This window comes from Acinonyx jubatus, chromosome E2 (assembly GCF_027475565.1).
Source record: "Acinonyx jubatus isolate Ajub_Pintada_27869175 chromosome E2, VMU_Ajub_asm_v1.0, whole genome shotgun sequence".
In the NCBI taxonomy this organism is placed as follows: Eukaryota; Metazoa; Chordata; class Mammalia; order Carnivora; family Felidae; genus Acinonyx; species Acinonyx jubatus.
In genome coordinates, this window is record NC_069396.1 from 52,392,790 (window position 1) to 52,411,237 (window position 18,448).

The window sequence follows — 18,448 nt, forward strand, 5'->3', positions numbered from 1 at the left end:
CAATTTGCAAGCCCTCATATCCCATGGCTCTCTGGGGCTTCTTCTCCCTCTGTAAACAGGGAGCAGTAGAATGTAGTTTGCAGACCTGTTGAGAAATTAGAAATGAAGTAAGGGGCACCTGGGTGGCTCAGTCGGTTGAGCATCTGACTCTTGATTTGGGCTCAGGTCTTAATTTCCGACTTTGTGAAATCCAAACCTGCTTCCGGCTCTGCACTGACAGCGTGGAGCCTGCTTGGGATTCTCTCTCTCCCTCTCTGCTCCTACCCAGCTCGCTTACCCTATCTCTCTCTAAATAAATAAATTAACTTTTTTTTTTTTTTTTTTTTATGACGAAAGTAAAGCGTGGAGCTGGGGGCCTGGACCACGACATGTGTTCTAGAAACATTAGTGGTTCTTATCTTTTCTATTACTATCTTGTCCGTCCCTCTGAACAATTCCTAAGGGTGGGCAGCTTTCTGAGCAAAAGAGTTGGGAGAAGGAGGAATAGGGACAGCCCCTAAGGGTGGAAGGTTGACAAGAAAAAAAGCCCTCCTTGGGGCTCTTGGCTGTCCCAGTCCATAGATCATGAGATTCTTGATCCCTGGGCCCTATATCTGGTATAGAGTTTACACAAGCAAAAAGAAAAAAAGCACTTTCCGTTATGTCAGGTGGTGAGAAGTCGCCCTCCGCGAGGTATGAAGCATTTCTGATCCCACCCCCTGCAAGGCGGAGCCAACGGTGCGCTCTTCCAATGGGGATGCTACATTTAAAAGACCTCCTCCTTTGCATTGGGACTGGAGGGGCGCGTAGGCCTAGTGGCCAATGAGAAGTGGCGTAGGGGCAACGGGGGAGGAGAAATGACCACGCCCCCCTGTGGGCGGGGTGTCAGGCTTTCAATTTGCAACAAGAGGCGGCTGGACTTTGGGACTCAGCATTTTTGCGATGGCGCTGCGCTGGGGCATCGTGTCAGTCGGCCTTATCTCCAGCGACTTCACGACGGCGCTGCGGACGCTGCCTCGCTCCGAGCACCAGGTCCACACTCCCTCCGGAATCCTGTGGAAGAGCAGGCCGGGGAGCCGAGGCTCCTGGGTCTGAGGGAGGAGGGAGTTAGGGTTCCCTAGTCTTTTCTCCACTTCTGTCCGAAACTGGAGTTTCGTCCAGTTTGGGAGGGTTTTGTTCTGAGCTACTGTGAAGAGAAGAAATTTAGGTACTAAGGGGTCAAATAGTCGCTTGTCCCAGATCTCTCTTTCCCAGGACCCGTGTCCAGCCCCCCTCACCTCCTTCCCCAGGACCGTACCTCCCCGCCTCCGCCCTGGGGGATATAGTTTTTCTTACCCGGGGCCTTCTCCATCACCTCTCTCCCAGCCACCTGTCCCACGCCTGCGCCTTCCCCAGTCCCACTAGTCTGACCCTAGCGCCCCTCCAGGTGGTGGCGGTAGCAGCCCGCGACCTGAGCCGGGCGAAGGAATTTGCGCGGAAACATGACATCCCCAAGGCCTATGGGTCCTATGAGGAGCTGGCCAAAGACCCGAATGTGGGTGAGTGACAAGGGCCTCCGAGGACCCCGCGGCGCTGCCTCTAGCTAGGCTGCTCCGTAGGATAAGCAAGGCTCTGCGGGATGGGCCAATCCCTGTGTGCTTCTGGAAGGATCTGGGGCTGGCAGGCAGAACTGTAAGAACGGGCTTGGTCTGGGATTAGCGGTCTGGTATGAAATTGCATTTAGGGACCAGTCCAGGAGGGGCTTGAGTTTCTAAGAGAGCCCTTTCAGGCTTTAAGTAAGCTCTGGGGCCAGGGCTGCTGTGTTCTGGAATGGCCTGGATGGAAAGGCAAGACAGTGTAGTTGCACAGCAGCCTGACCGGAGTTAAGCTGCCTCAGCTGGCATTGTCCTCTCCTGCTTGCCCTTCTCAGTTTCCTCATCTGTAAAACGGGCAAAATAATGGTATCTACCTCTTGGCGTAGAACTTTGCCCAAGGTCTTAGGATGTTAGGGGCAGGAGCACTACGTTGGGGGCGGGTCCCGGAAGTCCGGGGTGGGCAGGGCTTCTGATCTCTTGACTTTCTCCCTTCCAACTAGAGGTGGCCTACATTGGCACTCAGCATCCCCAGCACAAGGCCGCGGTGTTACTATGCCTGGCAGCGGGCAAGGCCGTCCTGTGTGAGAAGCCCATGGGCGTGAACGCTGCGGAAGTTCGAGAAATGGTTGCCGAAGCCCGGTCCCGAGGTCTCTTCCTTATGGAGGTGAGGGTGCGACCTTCCAACCTCCAATGTAGCGCTTGTCGCCATTACTAAACATGGTTGCCAGTGGACGTTTTTGGAAGAACACAAAGGCAGGGTTTGTCAAGAATTAAGTTGTCCACAAAGTGCACTGGGGTTGGTGTGTTTTCCCGGACGTGGCTGAGCGATGCCATGAAACCTACTAGCAACATCTATGAGGAGTGAGAGCCATTGCTTTTGGCCGTTAGCAAACATGGCAGCCTGAAAGATCTTTGCTCAGCTTTTCAAAGAGAGATGCCAGCCGTGAAAATGGCACAGAAGAGCAATGGGCTTACTTTCGGTGGATTTCCAAGGATAGCGGGCAGAAGGCCGAGGGCACACCTACCAACTCTCAAGGTCAAACTTTGCCTTTGTTTTCGCCCTTATCAGACACGGCTAGTTACAGGGGCCATTTGACAGCTTGCAGAATGCCAGTAACTAAGATGGCTGCCAAATGGCAATGGATAGCGCCAGCAGTTAAGATGGCCGCCAAATGACCTCTAGAAGCTATTTTCATGTTAAGGAGTCTCTTGGTTCTTAAAGGCTACCTCGCTGTAGGTTCTGCCAGTAGTAGCAACGGCTGCCTCTTACCTCCCCAGGTTCTATCTAGCTGCCCTGTCCCCAATATTGCTCCTAGTCTGCGAAGTTCCCTATGCCTCAGAAATAGACGGTCAAGATTTGATAGGGTTACTCAGTGCTTCTGGTTCTCACTGTGCCTGGACAGTGCTAAGGTTCTGAATTTATTGCTTCCTCATTTTTATTAGCACCTAATACATTTCAGATTCAACCCTAGGAGCCGGGGTTCATTAGGTGTGAGATACAGGCTCAGAATTCCACGAGCTGCAGATCTGCTACGGTCACAGAAGTGGGCTCTCCCAATGCCCAGTTGCACGGACTTTCGTGGATACAGCACCGGGCGGTTGACACAGCACGGGGGCACCAGCCCAGTGTAGGGGATAGTCAAGGAAGTTTCGTGCAGGTAGGGGCTGACCTGAGCCTTAAAGGAAAAGTAAATTGCACAGGGAAATGGGCCAGAGAGGAAAAGCAGAGTTAAGACTTAAAGAGGACAAGAATGGGCAGATTTCACCTATTTAGTGTGAACTTGACCTTGGACAGACTTTGGAGTCAGAGGACTCTAGACTTCTCACCAGTTCCTAGCTCTGTGATCTTGGGCAAGTAATTTGACCCAACCGGGCCTCAGTTTTCTTGCTATAAAAGGGACATATGATAGCTACCTGGCAGGGAGATTGGGAGGAATCATTATGCAAAGTATGTGTCTTGCCCCTAATACATACTCTGTAAATGGGAATTGATATTAGGCATTGGGGAGCCATGGGCAGGGGTGGGACAGGGGCAACTCTAGTAGAAGGAAAGATGCCTCTGGGGCCAGGTCGGGGGTGGTCCGAACCAGGGGGGAGTCTGTATGTTATCAGTTTGCCATTACAATGTACCACCACAGACTGGGTGGCTTAAACAACAGAGATTTATTTCCTCCTACTTCTGGAGGCTAGAAGTCTAGAAGAAGTCAGAGGCTAGAAGATATCAGCACAGTTGGTTTTTCCTGAAGCCTCTCTCCTTGGCTCGTTGATGGCCGTCTTCTCCTTGTGTCTAAATGTGGCCTTCCCCATGTGTGTCGCCGTCCTAACCTCTTCCTGTTGGATTAGGGCCCACCGTGATGACCTCATTCCAACTTAATTACTTCTTTAAAACCTGGTCTCTGGATACATTCACCTTGGGAGGTCCTGGGGGGTTAGGACCTCAACATGAATTGGGCGGGGGGCACAGTTGAGTCTATAACATTGGGGGACTGGAGTAATGGTCCAGATGAGAAAAGATAAGGCTAGAGCTGCTCCTATGGGAATGGAGAGGCGAGGTGGAGCCAGGGAGAGTTAGGGGCACAACCTGGGGACTGATGGGTTGTGCAAGGAAGGGGGAGGGGTCTTGTTTGGATAGTGGGGAGGAGCGGGGACCCTCTCAAGATTGGGCTGCAGAAGGGAGAGGAACTGGTTGGTTAATTCCTGGGTCCTGACGCCCTTCCTTTCTTTTCAGTGCTCTTGCTCTCTCCCTCTGTGGTGTGTAGGCCATCTGGACCCGCTTCTTTCCTGCTACCGAAGCTCTGAGGTCCACTCTGTCTCAGGGAACTCTGGGGGAACTCCGGGTGGCTCGGGCAGAATTCGGGAAGGACCTCACCCACATCACCCGGGCTTTAGACTGGGCCCAGGCTGGCGGTGGCCTACTGGACATTGGCATCTACTGTATCCAGTTCATCTCTATGGTCTTTGGTGGGCAGAAGCCAGAGAAGATTGTAGCCATGGGAAGGCGCCATGAAACAGGTACCGTCTATCCCGAACTATACAATGGTGGTAAGAGTCATCCTCTCTCGCTGGGAGCCCTGAGCCGGGAATAAGTCTCCTGGCCCATGAAAATCAGGTTAGACAGCTGGAGGAACTTTCTTCCTGACGTCAAAGAGGATCAGAGTTGAGAGTGTGGGCAGGCTCTGCACTGGTAATTGCTGTGCGATCTTAGCCAAGGGACTCAATGGCTCTGAGTCCTGGTTACTGGTCAAATGTCGACAATAGGGTGGTTGTAGGGGCGCCCGGCTGGCTCAGTCGGTAGAGCATGCAACTCTTGATCTCGAGGTCTTGGGCTTGAGACTCGTGTTGGGAGTGGAGAAGGAAGGAAGGGAGGAAGGAAGATAATACTAGGGTTGTCATAAAGAGTTCATTAACGAAGTCTTTTCAGCTAGCTGGTTCGGCCTCGTGCACGCTGTCGGTGCAACAAACAGAAGGCAGGGCGCAGCATGCAAGCATTTTTCAAACTTTCGTTTTGTCCCTTGTTTGCTACTGTTCCATGGCCCAACGTCACCTGATTTCAGAGGTGAGCCAGTAGACTATACCTCCTGATGGAAGGAGCTACAAAGTCCTACTGCAGAGGGGCCCTCACAGGGTAAGGAGAGGAATTCTGTGGCCATCTTTGCAAACAGTACCCCAGGAGGCAATGACTACCCAGGAAAATATATATGGGTGAAGGTCACACCCTAGAAAACCTTCTCAGGCTAGTATCTGGCCAACTTTTAGACTAACTAGTAGCTCTAAAAACAGATTCTATTTATCAGGGCGCCTGGGTGGCTCAGTCAGTTAAGCGTCCAACTCTTGGTTTTGGCTCGGGTCACGATCTCACCGTTCGCGCGTTCAAACCCCATGTGGGGCTCTGTGCTGACAGTGTGAAGCTGCTTGGGATTCTCTCTCTCCCTTTCTCTCCACCCCTCCCCTGCTCAGGCTCTCTGTCTCTCTCAAAATAAATAAATAAAGTTAAACACAATAATTTAAAAATAAGGGTGCTTGGGTGGCTCCGTTGGTGAAGCATCCGACTTCAGCTCAGGTCATGATCTCACAGTCTGTGAGTTCGAGCCCCACGTCAGGCTCTGTGCTGACAGCTCAGAGCCTGGAGCCTGCTTCGGATTCTGCCTCTGTCTCTCTCTCTGCCCCTCCCATGCTCGAGCACTCTCTCTCTCTCTCTTTCAAATATAAACATTAAAAAAATTTTTTTATAGAATTTATAAATAAATAAATGACAGATTCCATTTATCAAGTGCGTCTTCTGCATTAGGGTTATTATAAGGATGATCCCCCTGAGATAGATATATTATAGTTGCCCCCATTTTACAGATGAGGACACTTGAGTTGCAGACAGGGACAGTGACTTATCCAGGCTCACAGAGTCGATCCAGCATAAGGACTTGGGCTTATCTGGAACCAAAGAGAATTAGGTCAGTAGGTTCTTCCGTCTATGGCGTGCATGATGTGTTCCCGAACCAGGCTGCTACTCCACAAGCTGTATTTAATTCTCAACTAATGCTTTTGTAGCACTTACTGTAATCTAAATAGCATTCTAAGTGCTTTGTGCATTTTACGTCATTTAATGTAATAGTTGTAATAACTTGGATGGGACAGTTTCAATTATCCCCATTTTATTTAAAAAAATTTTGGGGTGCCTGGATGGCTCAGTTAAGCATCCGACTTCAGCTCAGGTCATGATCTCACAGTCTGTGAGTTCGAGCCCCACGTCAGGCTCTGTGCTGACAGCTCGGAGCCTGGAGCCTGCTTCAGATTCTGTGTCTCCCTCTCTCTCTGCCCCTCCCCTGCTCATGCTCTGTTTCTCTCTGTCTCAAAAATAAATAAAAACTTTAAAAAATAAATTTTTTTATTTTTTTAAAGTTTATTTATTTATTTTGAGACAGCGAGTAAGTGGGGGAGGGGCAGAGAGAGAGGGAGAGAGAGAGAGTCCCCAGCAGGCTCCACGCTGACGGTGTGGAGGCTCAAACTCACAATCCGTGAGATCATGACCTGAGCCAAAATCAAGAGTTGGACGCTTAACCAACTGAGCTACCCAGGTGCCCCCTCTATTATCCCCATTTTATTTTATTTTTAAATATTTTTAAGTGTTTATTTTTGAGAGAGAGAGCACGCATGCACATTGGTCGGGGAGGGGCAGAGAAAGAGAGAGTCAGAGAATCCAGACTCCACGCTGTCAGTGCAAAGCCCTATGTGGGGCTTGAACCCACGAACTGTGACGTCATGACCTGAGCCGAAGTCCCACGCTCAACCAGCTGAGCCCCCCATGCGCCCCAATTATCCCCATTTTAGAGCCGAAGAAACGGATTCTCCCAAACCTATACAACGGGTATTTGCAGAGGATGATGTCGAGGCTCTGATACATTAAGTCTCCGTCCCTCTCTTTTTCTTTTATTTTGGTAACAGCTTTCCTGAGATAGAATTCGCACACCGTATAATTTATCCATTCCAAATGTAGAATTCCATGGCGTTAGCATATCCACAGAGTTGTGCAGTTAACAGGATCCATTTTAGAATATTCTCATCACTCCAAAAAAAAAAAAAAAAAAAACACACCCAAAAACCTATCCCCACAGCCAGTCCTCCCATGGCCCTGAGCCCTAAGCGGGCACTGATCTCCTCCCTGTCTCGGGGTCCGCCCAATCTTGCACACTTCACACAAGTGGAGCCCGACAGTAGGCCGACTTTTATGTCTGGCTTCTGTCACTTCGCCTGGTGCTTTTTCACGGCTGCGTTAGAGATGAGACCTCTTGCCCAGGGCGCCCTAGGCAGGCTCTGAGGCCAGGCCTTCTCCCGTGCTGTGCCTTCCGCAGGTGTGGACGACACTGTCACTGTGCTCCTCCAGTACCCAGGAGGGGTCCACAGCAGCTTTACCTGCAGCATCACTGCTGAGCTCTCCAATGTGAACTCTGTGAGCGGTACCAAGGGCATGGCCCAGGTGAGGCGGGACTGGCCAAGCCAGTGGGACTGGTCCCAAGTGCTGGGAACTGGGAACCGGGAACCGTGGCCCCTGGCAACAGGAGTGGGCCCGCTCTGGTTGCTGGAGCTGGCTGTGGGCCTTTTCCCCCAGCACTGCTGAGGAATCCATCCCTGACCACTAGGCTTGGGGATGGGTTTGGCTCTCCGGGCTCCTTCCTGACCGTGAGCTTAGTATGTCAGAAACCCTTAGGCCTGAGGAGAAACCGTTATCGACCGTGCTTAGAGGGCAGCTGTGGCCTTTGGGATTGCTTCCAGGACGGGATCTGCGCCTGACCAAAGAGCGGCTTCATTGGGCTTCGTGGGGCCCTGTCGTTAGAAAGAAATCCTGTTCTTAGCAGAAGAGTTTGGGCCTTGCCCCAGACTTGAACTGCAAAATTTGGACCTTGCCCTGGCCACATCTCTATTTCCAGTTTGGCCTAGACTTGGGTATGGAAATAATGGAGGCTTCCCAGGGCTCTGGGGCCAAAAACTCAAGTCACCTAGGAGATAAGAAGATGATGGATTATCTAAGTCTCCTCCTCGAAAAGGGGATTCACACACAGATAAGCTGTCTTCACTGGGCCTAAGCATCAGGTGAGAGAGGGGTTTGCCCCGGTGGGGGGGATGAACAGACAGGCTTCTAGTGGGACAGTCATGCTGTTGAACAAATCCCCCAGTGAGGGGGTAGGGGGGCAGGCCCTCCTGAGGTTGGAGGGTAACCAACCTCTAGCCGCCAGGTGTGAGAGGGAGGCCCCTAAGCATCATTAGGCTGGAGCCCCCCAGGCAGCCACCTCTTATCTGTCCCCAGATCCTCAGCCCCTGCTGGTGCCCAACAGAGCTGGTGGTGAAGGGAGAGCATAAGGAGTTTGCGCTGCCCCCAGCCCCAGGCAAGGAGTTCAACTTTACACATGGAGTGGGCATGACTTATGAGGCCAAGCATGTCCGGGAGTGCCTACGAAAGGGTAAGGATGTGGAGGAGGGGTGAGAGGGTGGCAGGGCGGAGAGAGGCAAGCCTGGTAGGGGAGTGGGCCACTCCTCACCCCTTGGCCACTCTCAATAGCGGTCTGGAACTACAACTCCCAGGATCCCCTGGGGGCATCCATCTGCACAACCCATGTATTACTTTTGTGCCTCATGGGATTCTGGGGATGGTAGTTCTTTCGATCTTTGAAGCGTGCATAGGAGGGGTCCCTAACTGTACTCTCCCCCAGGCCTGAAGGAGAGTCCTGTGATTCCCCTGGCGGAAAGTGAACTCCTGGCTGACATCCTTGAGGAAGCGAGGAAGGCCATTGGGGTCACCTTCCCCCAAGACAAATGCTGATGCATGCCCTGAATAAATAAAGGCATGGTTGCCACAGAAATCTTAGCAATGGTGGTTTGGTGGGAGCTGGAGCAAGCCGACCCATCAAAGGGGTCACTAGTGAGTACACTTGGTAGAAGGATGTGGGGAAGGGGAGGAAGGCAGAGTCAGGACCACATTTCTCACAAGTTTTTGGAGCAGACACCTGTGGGCAGATCCTTGGTTTGCCTAGCATAGACTCTGTGACCTTGGGCAAGGAAGAGTGGGTGGGTAGGAGGTGTCCCCAACTGCACTCTGCCGCAGCTCCTCCCTGCCCCCGTCTTCTCATCATCGGTAAAGAAGAGACATACTACCAACCACACTCTGGGGAGGAATAAATGCGATAGTATATGAACAGCCTCCAGCATCCAGTAGGTTCTCAAAAAATGTTAACTGATGGGGGCGCCCGAGTGGCTCAAGCAGTTGGGCGTCTGACTTCGGCTCAGGTCATGATCTCACAGCTGGTGGGTTCGAGCCCCGCGTCGGGCCCTGTGCTGACAGCTCAGAGCCTGGAGCCTGTTTCGGATTCTGTGTCTCCCTCTTTCTCTGCCCCTCCCCCGCTCATGCTTTGTCTCTCTCTCTCTCTCTCTCTCAATAATGAATAAACGTTAAAAAAAAAAAAAAAGCCCTAACACATAAACAACATACATAACCTCGTGAAATTCATTGGCAACAACTAGTCACGTGACCTTGGTGAGTCACAGAGAGTCCAGGAAGTTCAATTCTGCCAGGTTCTAGAAGACTGAGATGGATACGTTGGGTTTGCACGAATAATTCTCACTGTGGGCAAACGAGAGGGACTAGATGTCAATCAAATGCGTTTTCTATTCCAAGTCTCTTTACACATCATTCAGGTATCACTACATTGGCTTCAGCCCTCTGTTTGCTTGGTTTCAGTCTTTTGTGTGGCAAACACTGCTAGATGTCCCTTCAATCATGTACGATAGGAAAGTTTTCACTGGACATATGGCTGCCCAGCTAAAGACCACATTTCCCAGGCTCCCTTGCAACTAGGTCTTACCACGTGAATGGGTTCTGGCCAACGGGATGTGTGCAGCATCTGAGTTATGGCCTTTTTTAGGCAAAGAGGATGGCCTCCCTTTCAACCTCTCCCTTCTTGGGACTGGAGTAGAGCTGTGTCGGGCATTGGCGTGTCCTCTTCCCCCACGAGATGGAAACCACGTGTTGCAGATGGTGGACCCACAAGCTAGAAGGCTAGAAGAAAAACACAATTATGGAGGTAGGCAGGCCTTGAGATCCGCAGGGCAAGTTGGTGAACTGGAGACCCAGGAAGGCCGATGTTTCGTTCCAGTCCGAGTCCAAAGGCCTGAGTACCAGGACAGTTGATGGTGTAGGTCTCATCAGAAGGCGGGCAGCTGGAAATGCAGGAAGGGCTGATGTTTCAGTGTGAGTCTGGATGCAAGAAAAAAAGCCCATGTCCCAGGTCGAAGGCAATCAGGCAGAAAGAATTCTTTCTCCCTCTGAGGAGGATGGGCCTTTCATCTCATTGGATGGGCTCGCTCACAGCAGGGAGCCTAGTCTGCTTTACCAAGTCACCAATTTAAATGTTAATCGCACCCGAAACACCCGGAGAATGTTCGACCAGACATCTGGGCGCCCTGTGGCCCAGTCAAGTTGACAAAGAAAATTAAGCAGGCAGTCCCTGACACCGGAAATTCACTCCCTGTTAATGTCACCGGGGATTGCATACTCTCTCGGACTGTTACACAAGAGGTCAATCAACTTCACTGTTATTTAAGCCACTTTTACATTAGCCATTGCTAGAGCAGCTGAATTGGTGTGCCACTTCCCAGTTTCCAAAGATATGTCCTGTCCCTGCTTACTTCCCCCGTTAATTTCCACAATACCCTACTGGCCACACTGGTTAGCCCTATTCAGTGTGGGAGGGCCCTACACAGGGGCATGAATATACCTGGGGACTAAAGTCATTGGGAACCATCTTGGAAGAGGGTTTCACAGTTCCAAAGTAGCATCCTTGTTATTATAAACAGTTTTGACTTCAGAACTAGCGAAAAAGTTTTCCGGGCCCCTGGGTGGCTCAGTTAGTTAAGCATCCCAACTCTTGATTTTGGCTCCGGTCAGGATTGCCAAGTCGTGGGATCAAGCCCTTCATGGAGCCTGCTTGAGATTCTCTCCCTCTCCCTCTGCCCCTCCGCCACTCGTGCTCTCACCTTCTTAAAAAAATAAAATAAAAAGTTTTCTCCCTCCTGCTCAAAGGCTGCTCTGTTGCGAGGTGGGCATCAAAAAGCCCTTTCTTCTTTTCTCTGTAATTAAGGCAAAGGGAGGGCTCATTCATTGGGCGGAAATAACAGGCAAAGATAAAGCTCCCTTCAAAGTTAACAGGAAACACTTTCCCCCAAGGACATGCTTTCTTACAGAGAAACTTTGTTCCCTAGAATCCCTTCCCTCAGTAAAAATGAAACATCCCACTCTTGCCTGTAGGCAGTTGAAACAGAGTAGCAGCCTCAATTTCCAATCCTGGTGCAGAGCCTCACACAACGGGTTTGGGACCACTCCATATCTAGATTCACCTTGTAGTTTCCAAGGACACGAGCACCCGGTTCCTCTTCACAGTCTGCACCTGGTGTTTCCCTGCCCTTCCTGCAGATCCTGTGAGAACTCGACCTTTTCCTTCGTCAAAATGCTCCATGGTTTCTCTCTTGTGTGGTCTCCATCATCTCAATGGGTCAATAAACTTGACTTTGTCACACTATGTTCCTGGTGGTGTTGGGCTGATGTACTAGGGCTCCTATAATCTTCTATTCCTATGGCTCCCAGCCACCCTTGGGACAGAGGTCCCTTCTCTTGTATGCTCCCCCGACTTCATTATCTGACCCCGACCTATTTTCTAATCCGAATTCTCTTGTCCTCTTCTTTTAAGAGGAAATATCATTTCTACGCAGTAAAGTGCACATTGCATACGCACAGTTCCATGAATTTTTCAACATGTGTATCCCCGAGTAATCATCATCTCGATCAAGATACAGCATCTTCCAGGCACCCCGGGTGCCTGTCTTGGGGCCCCTCCCTGCTCATACCCTGCCAATCTGCTACCACAGGTTAGTTTTGCCATTTTTTGAACTTCATATTCCTTGTCACAAAAACAGCTCACAGACTCTAATCGTCTAAAACGCCCTGCCTCAGTGAGTGAGATTTTTGGCCTCCGATGTTGCTTCTGCCCTGGGAAGGTCTTAAAGTCACCTGAAACTTCCAAAAATACTGCATGAATGAATGAATGAATGAATGAATGAAAGTTACAGCTGCCATTGAATGAGTGGCGGGTGGAAGGGCGCCACGATGGGTTCTTACCTGTAGGTGCAGATTAGATAGTCACGTGATAGGGGCCCGGCCTCCCCAAGCAGGTGCGGCAGGTGCCGTCACGTGACCCAACAGCCCTGCGGGGCGACAGCCTGCGGGCCGCCATTTTGCGGGGCGGTCACGTGAGAGCACGCACGTTCAGCGGGGCGCTCACGTGACCAGGGGCGTGCTGCGGCCGCCCGGGCGGACCCGGCGAGAGGCGGCGGCGGGAGCGGCGGTGATGGACGGGTCCGGGGAGCAGCCCAGAGGCGGGGGTGAGGCGGGAGGCAGACGGGCGGGAGGAGGGCGAGCCCCCTCGCCGGCCGGCCCCACGATCCCTCCTGCCGGTCTTGGGGCCGTGCGATCTCCAAGCACTCCGAGGCAGAAACTCCCGGATCGGGCGCTGCCTGCTTCCAGCCCCCTCCCTCCCCGGGGGTTCCCGGCTCTCTGGCCTCCGCGTCCCGATGCCTTTCTGCCTGGTGCTCTCGGACCCCCGAGAAGCTGGAGACCCCAGAATCCCAAGCCCCGGGGCAGGCCCGGGCTTGTCGCCGGCACCACTTCCTGGTGGGAGGGGCGGGTCTCTCCTCTGCCCCCTCAGGCCAGGGGTCTGGATGCATGAAGTGTTCCCTCAGCCTCCTCCGCCGGAAGAACGCAGGATACTGGCCGAGGCTCCCTGCCTTTATCTCCACCAGGGACTCAGCTGCCCGGGCCCCTAGGCACTGTATCTACCAGGGACCTAGAAATGCAGGACCCCCTAGTGTTGTCCTCCCTCAGAGATCATGAGACACCCTAGTTCCCTGAATCCCCTAGGACCCAAGAGTCCAGGCACGTCTTCCCTCCTTTCTCCTCTAGGGCCCACCAGCTCTGAGCAGATCATGAAGACAGGGGCCCTTTTGCTTCAGGGGTGAGTCTGAGGTGTGATTATTGCCGAGCGGATCGGAGGAGTGATGCCCCATTCTGATTCTGCACCCTCCACACTCCATTCCCACTCTAGTTTCATCCAAGATCGAGCAGGGCGAATGGGGGGAGAGACACCCGAGCTGGCCCTGGAGCAGGTACCCCAGGATGCGTCCACCAAGAAGCTGAGCGAGTGTCTCAAGCGCATCGGAGATGAACTGGACAGTAACATGGAATTGCAGAGGTGTGGCCCCTGGGCCCCAGGAATCCAGCCACTGGCCCCCTTCTCCCTCACATCCCCAGAGCCCCGGCTCTCAGGCCCCTCTTCCCCTGGGCCTGGAGTTCGGACCCACAGTCTGCTACTCCCTCAGACCCAGGCGTCCAGGGCCCCACCACTCTACCCAGCTCCCTGGCTGAGAAGCCCGCCCTTCCTCTAGGATACTGAAACCCTCCCTCAGGGAGTCATTTTCCCCACTTTCCTGAATGTCCATCTCGTCCCTTTCCCCCATGTTGGCCCGTTCTTTTTCATGACAGCCTAACTTGGGCCTCGGCATCCTTGTCTTTGGTGTGAGGTGAATCCCAGAGTCTCCCCCACGCCCTGCCTGGTCTTCCCTCGGCAGCACTGGCTTTCCTCTTTCCTGCAGGATGATCGCAGCTGTGGACACAGACTCCCCCCGCGAGGTCTTTTTCCGAGTGGCAGCGGAGATGTTTTCCGATGGCAACTTCAACTGGGGCCGGGTCGTGGCCCTCTTCTACTTTGCCAGCAAACTGGTGCTCAAGGTGGGCGGCTGCCGGGCAGTGAGCCCCCAGGGATGCTCCGCTCAGACCTAGGAGGACCTGGGAGTCGTGAGGTCAACCCCTGTGGCAGCCCACTAAGCGCAAAGGGAATGGAGAGGGCTACGGGCTGGTTCGTTGGCTCCTTCAGTTACTTGTGCAGCAGACATTTATTGGGCCTACTGTGTGCCCGACCCAAGAAGCGGCACCCAACAAAGCAGGCTAAGTCCCTGCTCTCGTGGAGCCCACGATGTCTGATGAGTTTGGTGATGTAATTGTGCAAAGTGGTCGGGAAAGACTTCTGAGAGGGGATGACCTCAAAGCCAAAGTTGCAGCGATCTGTGAAGACTGGGGAAAAGGCATCTGTTAACGGCCCCGGCAAGTGCAAAGGCCCTGAGGCAGGACCAAGGCTGATGCATTGAGGGCAGGGAGGAGGGGGAATGGGTGGGAAATGAGGGCAGATTGTGAGGGGTCCGCTGGGCCACTGCAAGGATGTTAGCTTTGCTCTGAGTGAGATGCGAGTGACTGGGTGGTTAGAAACAGGAGAGTGGGGTGACCTGACTTCTAAATCTAAAGGACTGTTCTAGCAAGCAAAATGTTAATTGTACAATCTAGGCTCCAGGTATGTGGCTATGCACTGTAAAATTCTTTTAACTTTTCTATCACAAGTTTGTCACGATAAAATATGGGGGAAGCAGAAGCCCGACAATTTTTTTCTGGCCATTGTGGGTAGAAAAGAAAGATTATGGGGCAAAACCTGGGAAATGTGGGAAGGGGGCACCTATAATAGTCCTGCTGAATGATGACTAACCCGGACTCTGGTGGTCGCAGTGGAGGTGGGGGGGCGGGTGGGGAGCAGATTTCTTAATGTGTTTGCCAGATTAATGATGGGGCTTGAATGTTGGATATGAGGTGGACAACAGGGAAGAGATAGCCAGATAGAGGGTGGGAAAGGGAAGTTCAGATTGTTGGAGAGTCATGGGCGGGGGGGATGGCTAGTCCTACCTAGTGTGAAGGTCAGAAAACCCCTCTCTGGAGAATTACATCAGACCTGACATTAGAGCTTTGAGGGAGGAGTAAAAATTTGCTTGGTTAAAGCCTGTTTAGGTAGAAGAATCAGCATGTGCAAAGGTCCTGAGGCAGGGAAGAGTTGGTGGGAATGAAGATGTGGAAGAAGGTAAATGAGACACAGAAAAGAAGTGGAAAAATGGAATGCGATCAAGTCAGAGCCTTCATACAGGGCCTTGTGGGCTGAGCTATGCCTTTTGGTCTTTACCACCTGGGGAGCCATGGAAGGTATGTGAGCAGGGCAGTTGACAGTAAAAAGACCCAGTTAACAATTTACGAAGCTTGTTCTGATTATGAGTGGAAAAGAGACTGCAGTGGGGCAGGAGGGGAGGCAGAGTTGAGAAAGGCGTCGGGCCACTGTCCCGACAGTGAGGACAAGGCTCAATCCCTAAGGCCTATTCCACTCCCTGCAGGCCCTGTGTACCAAGGTGCCCGAGCTGATCCGGACCATCATGGGCTGGACACTGGACTTCCTTCGAGAGCGGCTGCTGGGCTGGATCCAGGACCAGGGTGGTTGGGTGAGGCCCCTAACCTCCCCCCACCCCTACTACTCTGAGACCCCTGAGTCCTCCTGAGCCCAACACAGTGTTGTCCTCCCTGACTCTGGATCATCAGATGGGGTCTATAATGCATTTCCTCACACGTCTGATCAATTCCTGACTCACCTGGTCGCCCCTGACCTCTCGGTGACCCCATGACCTCTCGGTGACCCCTGACCTCTCGGTGACCCCTGACCTAACTAGTATCTCCTCTTCTCCCTGGTGCCTCCACTTCCCCTGGAATCCATCAAGTTTTTTGATAACCCTACGACCCCAACTCTTTAGTATCCATTAATCTTAGGCTTTTACCCCCACTCATGCCCTTTGACCTCTCCCAGGCCCCTCTCCCTCCCTGATTCCTCACATGCTGGCGCAGGGGCTCCCCCTTGGCCCAGCTGCTGAAGTGACTCATGTACCTGTCTGCAGGACGGCCTCCTCTCCTACTTTGGGACACCCACGTGGCAGACAGTGACCATCTTTGTGGCCGGAGTGCTGACTGCGTCACTCACCATCTGGAAAAAGATGGGTTGAGGCCACCAGCTGCCTTGGACTGTGTCTTTTCTGCATAAATTATGGCATTTTTCCGGGAGGGGTGGGAATTGGGGGCCATGGGCATTTTTCTTACTTTTGTAATTATTGGGGGGGGGATGTAGGGGAGGAGAGGTCTGGTGGGGGGCAATAAACCTCTTTCAGGCCACACTTCGGAGTCTGAGTCACTGAGCCCTCTCCCTGGCTGTCACAGGAGACCAGACTTCATGTGCCGGCAAATCTTTTGAGGGAGCCCAGTGCCCTCTGGGTTAGTGAGGGATTAGGTCCCCGCTCTGCCCTCCAAAAGCCCACAATTGGGAGGGGACCGAAGATCACTTGCGTTGAGGTCTGTGGTGGTGCTGTGTTCCAGGCAGCAGTGGGCAAGACCTCAGACAGGCAGGGGAGTCCAGGCTGTAGGGCAGGGCAGCAGGCCCTGGGGAACTAGGCCTCGGAAGCTTCCACCATATGGGACCAGAGGAAGTCGCACACTTAGGTGGAGAATGGGGCGGGGCGGGGGGGAGGTGGCAGGACTCAGTGGACCAGGAGAGGGCTCTAGAGCCCTGTGGGGAAGCTACCCGAGGTCAGAAGGCTGGGCCCAGAAGATCCAAGGGAGAGGTCAAGGCCTGAGCTTGTGCTGAGTGGCCGGAGAGGAGGGGACAAGGCTGGATGGGCTGGGGGGAGGGCCCGCAGAACAGGCCCGGGTGCAGATACTGCAACATGGCCTAGTAGATTGGACACAGAAGAGGAAATCAGAGACTGAAATCACTTAGTCACAGCGTCTGTTGTCCCTTCTCTCTGGGTCTTTCTGTCCTCTTGTCTCTGGGCCTCTTCCCCCATCCCCTGTCTGCCCCTCACCCCCAAGATCTGGGTCCTTCTTCAGATCATCTTTGCCTCCCCCCTTCCTCTCCCTCTACCTGTGAGCATTTCCAAAGTCACCCCTCTCTGCAGGTGGGGCCTGGTGGAGGCTAAAGGTCTTTAGGCTGAGGTTTGAAATTTGGTGAATGAGTAACTCAGGCCCCATTGTGACTGTGTGCCTGGAGCACCTGCCCCTCCCCCATAGACTCTCCCCAGAGACATCAAGTCAGGGGAGAGCTGTCAGACAAGATAGTGAAGGGAGACTGAGTCACCGCCCAGAGAGGAGACAATATGGCCACAGGCCGGAGGAACTCGAAAAGACCGTAAGATGCAGAGACAAAGCACACTCAAGGTGGCACCCTGGGGGGAGGGGGCCAGACTTGGATCCCAGCCAGGCCTAGCTCCCGGGGTCCCCGCCAGTCAGCAGTCTGGCAGGACGTGAGGTCAGTCAGTGGCCCCACCCCGCCTCTCTGCCTGAGACCCTTACCGCTGAGTTCAGCATGACTCAGCACCGCTGCTCTCCTGGCCGCTGGCCCAGGGGCCCCTTGAGGACCCCAGATACCAGCCTGGTCCAGCGTCCCCTTGGTCAGAGGACACCTTGCCTGGGCTGCTTGGAGCGGGCCCCCTCTGCAAAGCAGGCCTCAGTAGCTTTAGCTCCCCTGCTCAGCCTACCTGCTACCTCCATTAGGGCGCTGCAATAGGTTCAAGTTCCTGTCTTTGTTCCCGTTTCCCCCCCCCCCCCCCCCCCCCCCCCGCCAATCAACTAGGACGGGGAGCTCCTTGAGGGCAGGTCCTGGTTGAGCCAATCTGCTTCCAGACACCAGCCTGGAACTGACACACTTAAAAAAACGTCCATTGGTCAAAGACACATCCCATCCACAGGTCCCCAGACCCTCCTTGGGTCCCTAGGATGCAGGGCTTCTCTTTGTGACTTTGAAGAAGTGCGTGTGAGGCAAGACAGGGACAAGAGAGACTGCTTCAGAGCCAAAGGGAATTTCAAGTCTGGCTGCCCTCAGAATAGTCTCCAGGAAATGCAGCCTCAGAGAGACCCAAAGTTTGAGTGTCATTTCCCCAAGATATTCCAAGTGGCCCAATCTTTCAAAGGCTCCAAAGGGCTCTCCCAAGTCCTCCTACCTCTTAGAAAAGCCCCTACTAGGCTTCCAGAAATATCCCTCTCCCCTGTTACAGGGGGGATTAAAGGGGGAGGATCCCAAGAACAACTGTCCTTTTCATCTTGAAGATCACTTCATGAGCCTAAAGACCCCCAACTCTCTTAGGGGAAGATTCCAGAAAATATGAACTTCCATTGTCAGCTCTAGGGCTACAGAAATTCCCAATCTTTTAGTGAACTCCAGGACTCCAGGTCCCTCTCTCAACCCATCTATCAGAGAGATACCCCAAGATTCCAGAAGCATCTCACCGCACCGACTTCCAAACTTCGTAATGATCCAGAGACCTCTTATCTTCCAGAGCAACCCCCAGTCATCTGGAGGTATCCACACCTCTGAGGAACCTCCAGGGCGCCAGAAAGATCCATGCTCTAAGACAACCCCAGAATCCAATCTACTTTCCTGAGACACTCCCAA

General features: G+C 53.1%; 2 protein-coding genes and 1 long non-coding RNA gene across 4 annotated transcripts; 2 read left to right on the forward strand and 1 right to left on the reverse strand.

The window, feature by feature from the left end:
• The first annotated feature begins 854 nt into the window (after positions 1-854).
• On the forward strand, positions 855-8,905 carry DHDH (dihydrodiol dehydrogenase). The gene is made up of 7 exons (XM_015087171.3): positions 855-1,011; positions 1,406-1,517; positions 2,054-2,217; positions 4,313-4,565; positions 7,400-7,524; positions 8,353-8,506; positions 8,756-8,905. The coding sequence occupies exons 1-7, from the start codon at positions 922-924 to the stop codon at positions 8,863-8,865; spliced, it is 1,008 nt and encodes a 335-aa protein (XP_014942657.3). The 5' UTR covers positions 855-921; the 3' UTR covers positions 8,866-8,905.
• LOC128313308 (uncharacterized) lies at positions 914-1,968 on the reverse strand. Its single transcript, XR_008293829.1, has 2 exons — positions 1,315-1,968; positions 914-1,070 (listed from the first exon to the last, which is right to left on the reverse strand). It is a non-coding gene; the product is annotated as an uncharacterized LOC128313308 (long non-coding RNA).
• Positions 8,906-10,773: 1,868 nt separating the features above from the next.
• On the forward strand, positions 10,774-16,018 carry BAX (BCL2 associated X, apoptosis regulator). 2 transcript variants are annotated; one of them, XM_027038032.2, is made up of 6 exons: positions 10,774-12,476; positions 13,054-13,105; positions 13,196-13,342; positions 13,743-13,878; positions 15,354-15,458; positions 15,906-16,018. In XM_027038032.2, the coding sequence occupies exons 1-6, from the start codon at positions 12,443-12,445 to the stop codon at positions 16,008-16,010; spliced, it is 579 nt and encodes a 192-aa protein (XP_026893833.1). In that variant the 5' UTR covers positions 10,774-12,442; the 3' UTR covers positions 16,011-16,018. The 2 variants fall into 2 exon arrangements, with proteins under 2 accessions (XP_026893833.1, XP_026893834.1); XM_027038033.2 differs by lacking the exon at positions 13,054-13,105 and having other exon boundaries at positions 12,346-12,476.
• Positions 16,019-18,448: the final 2,430 nt, after the last annotated feature.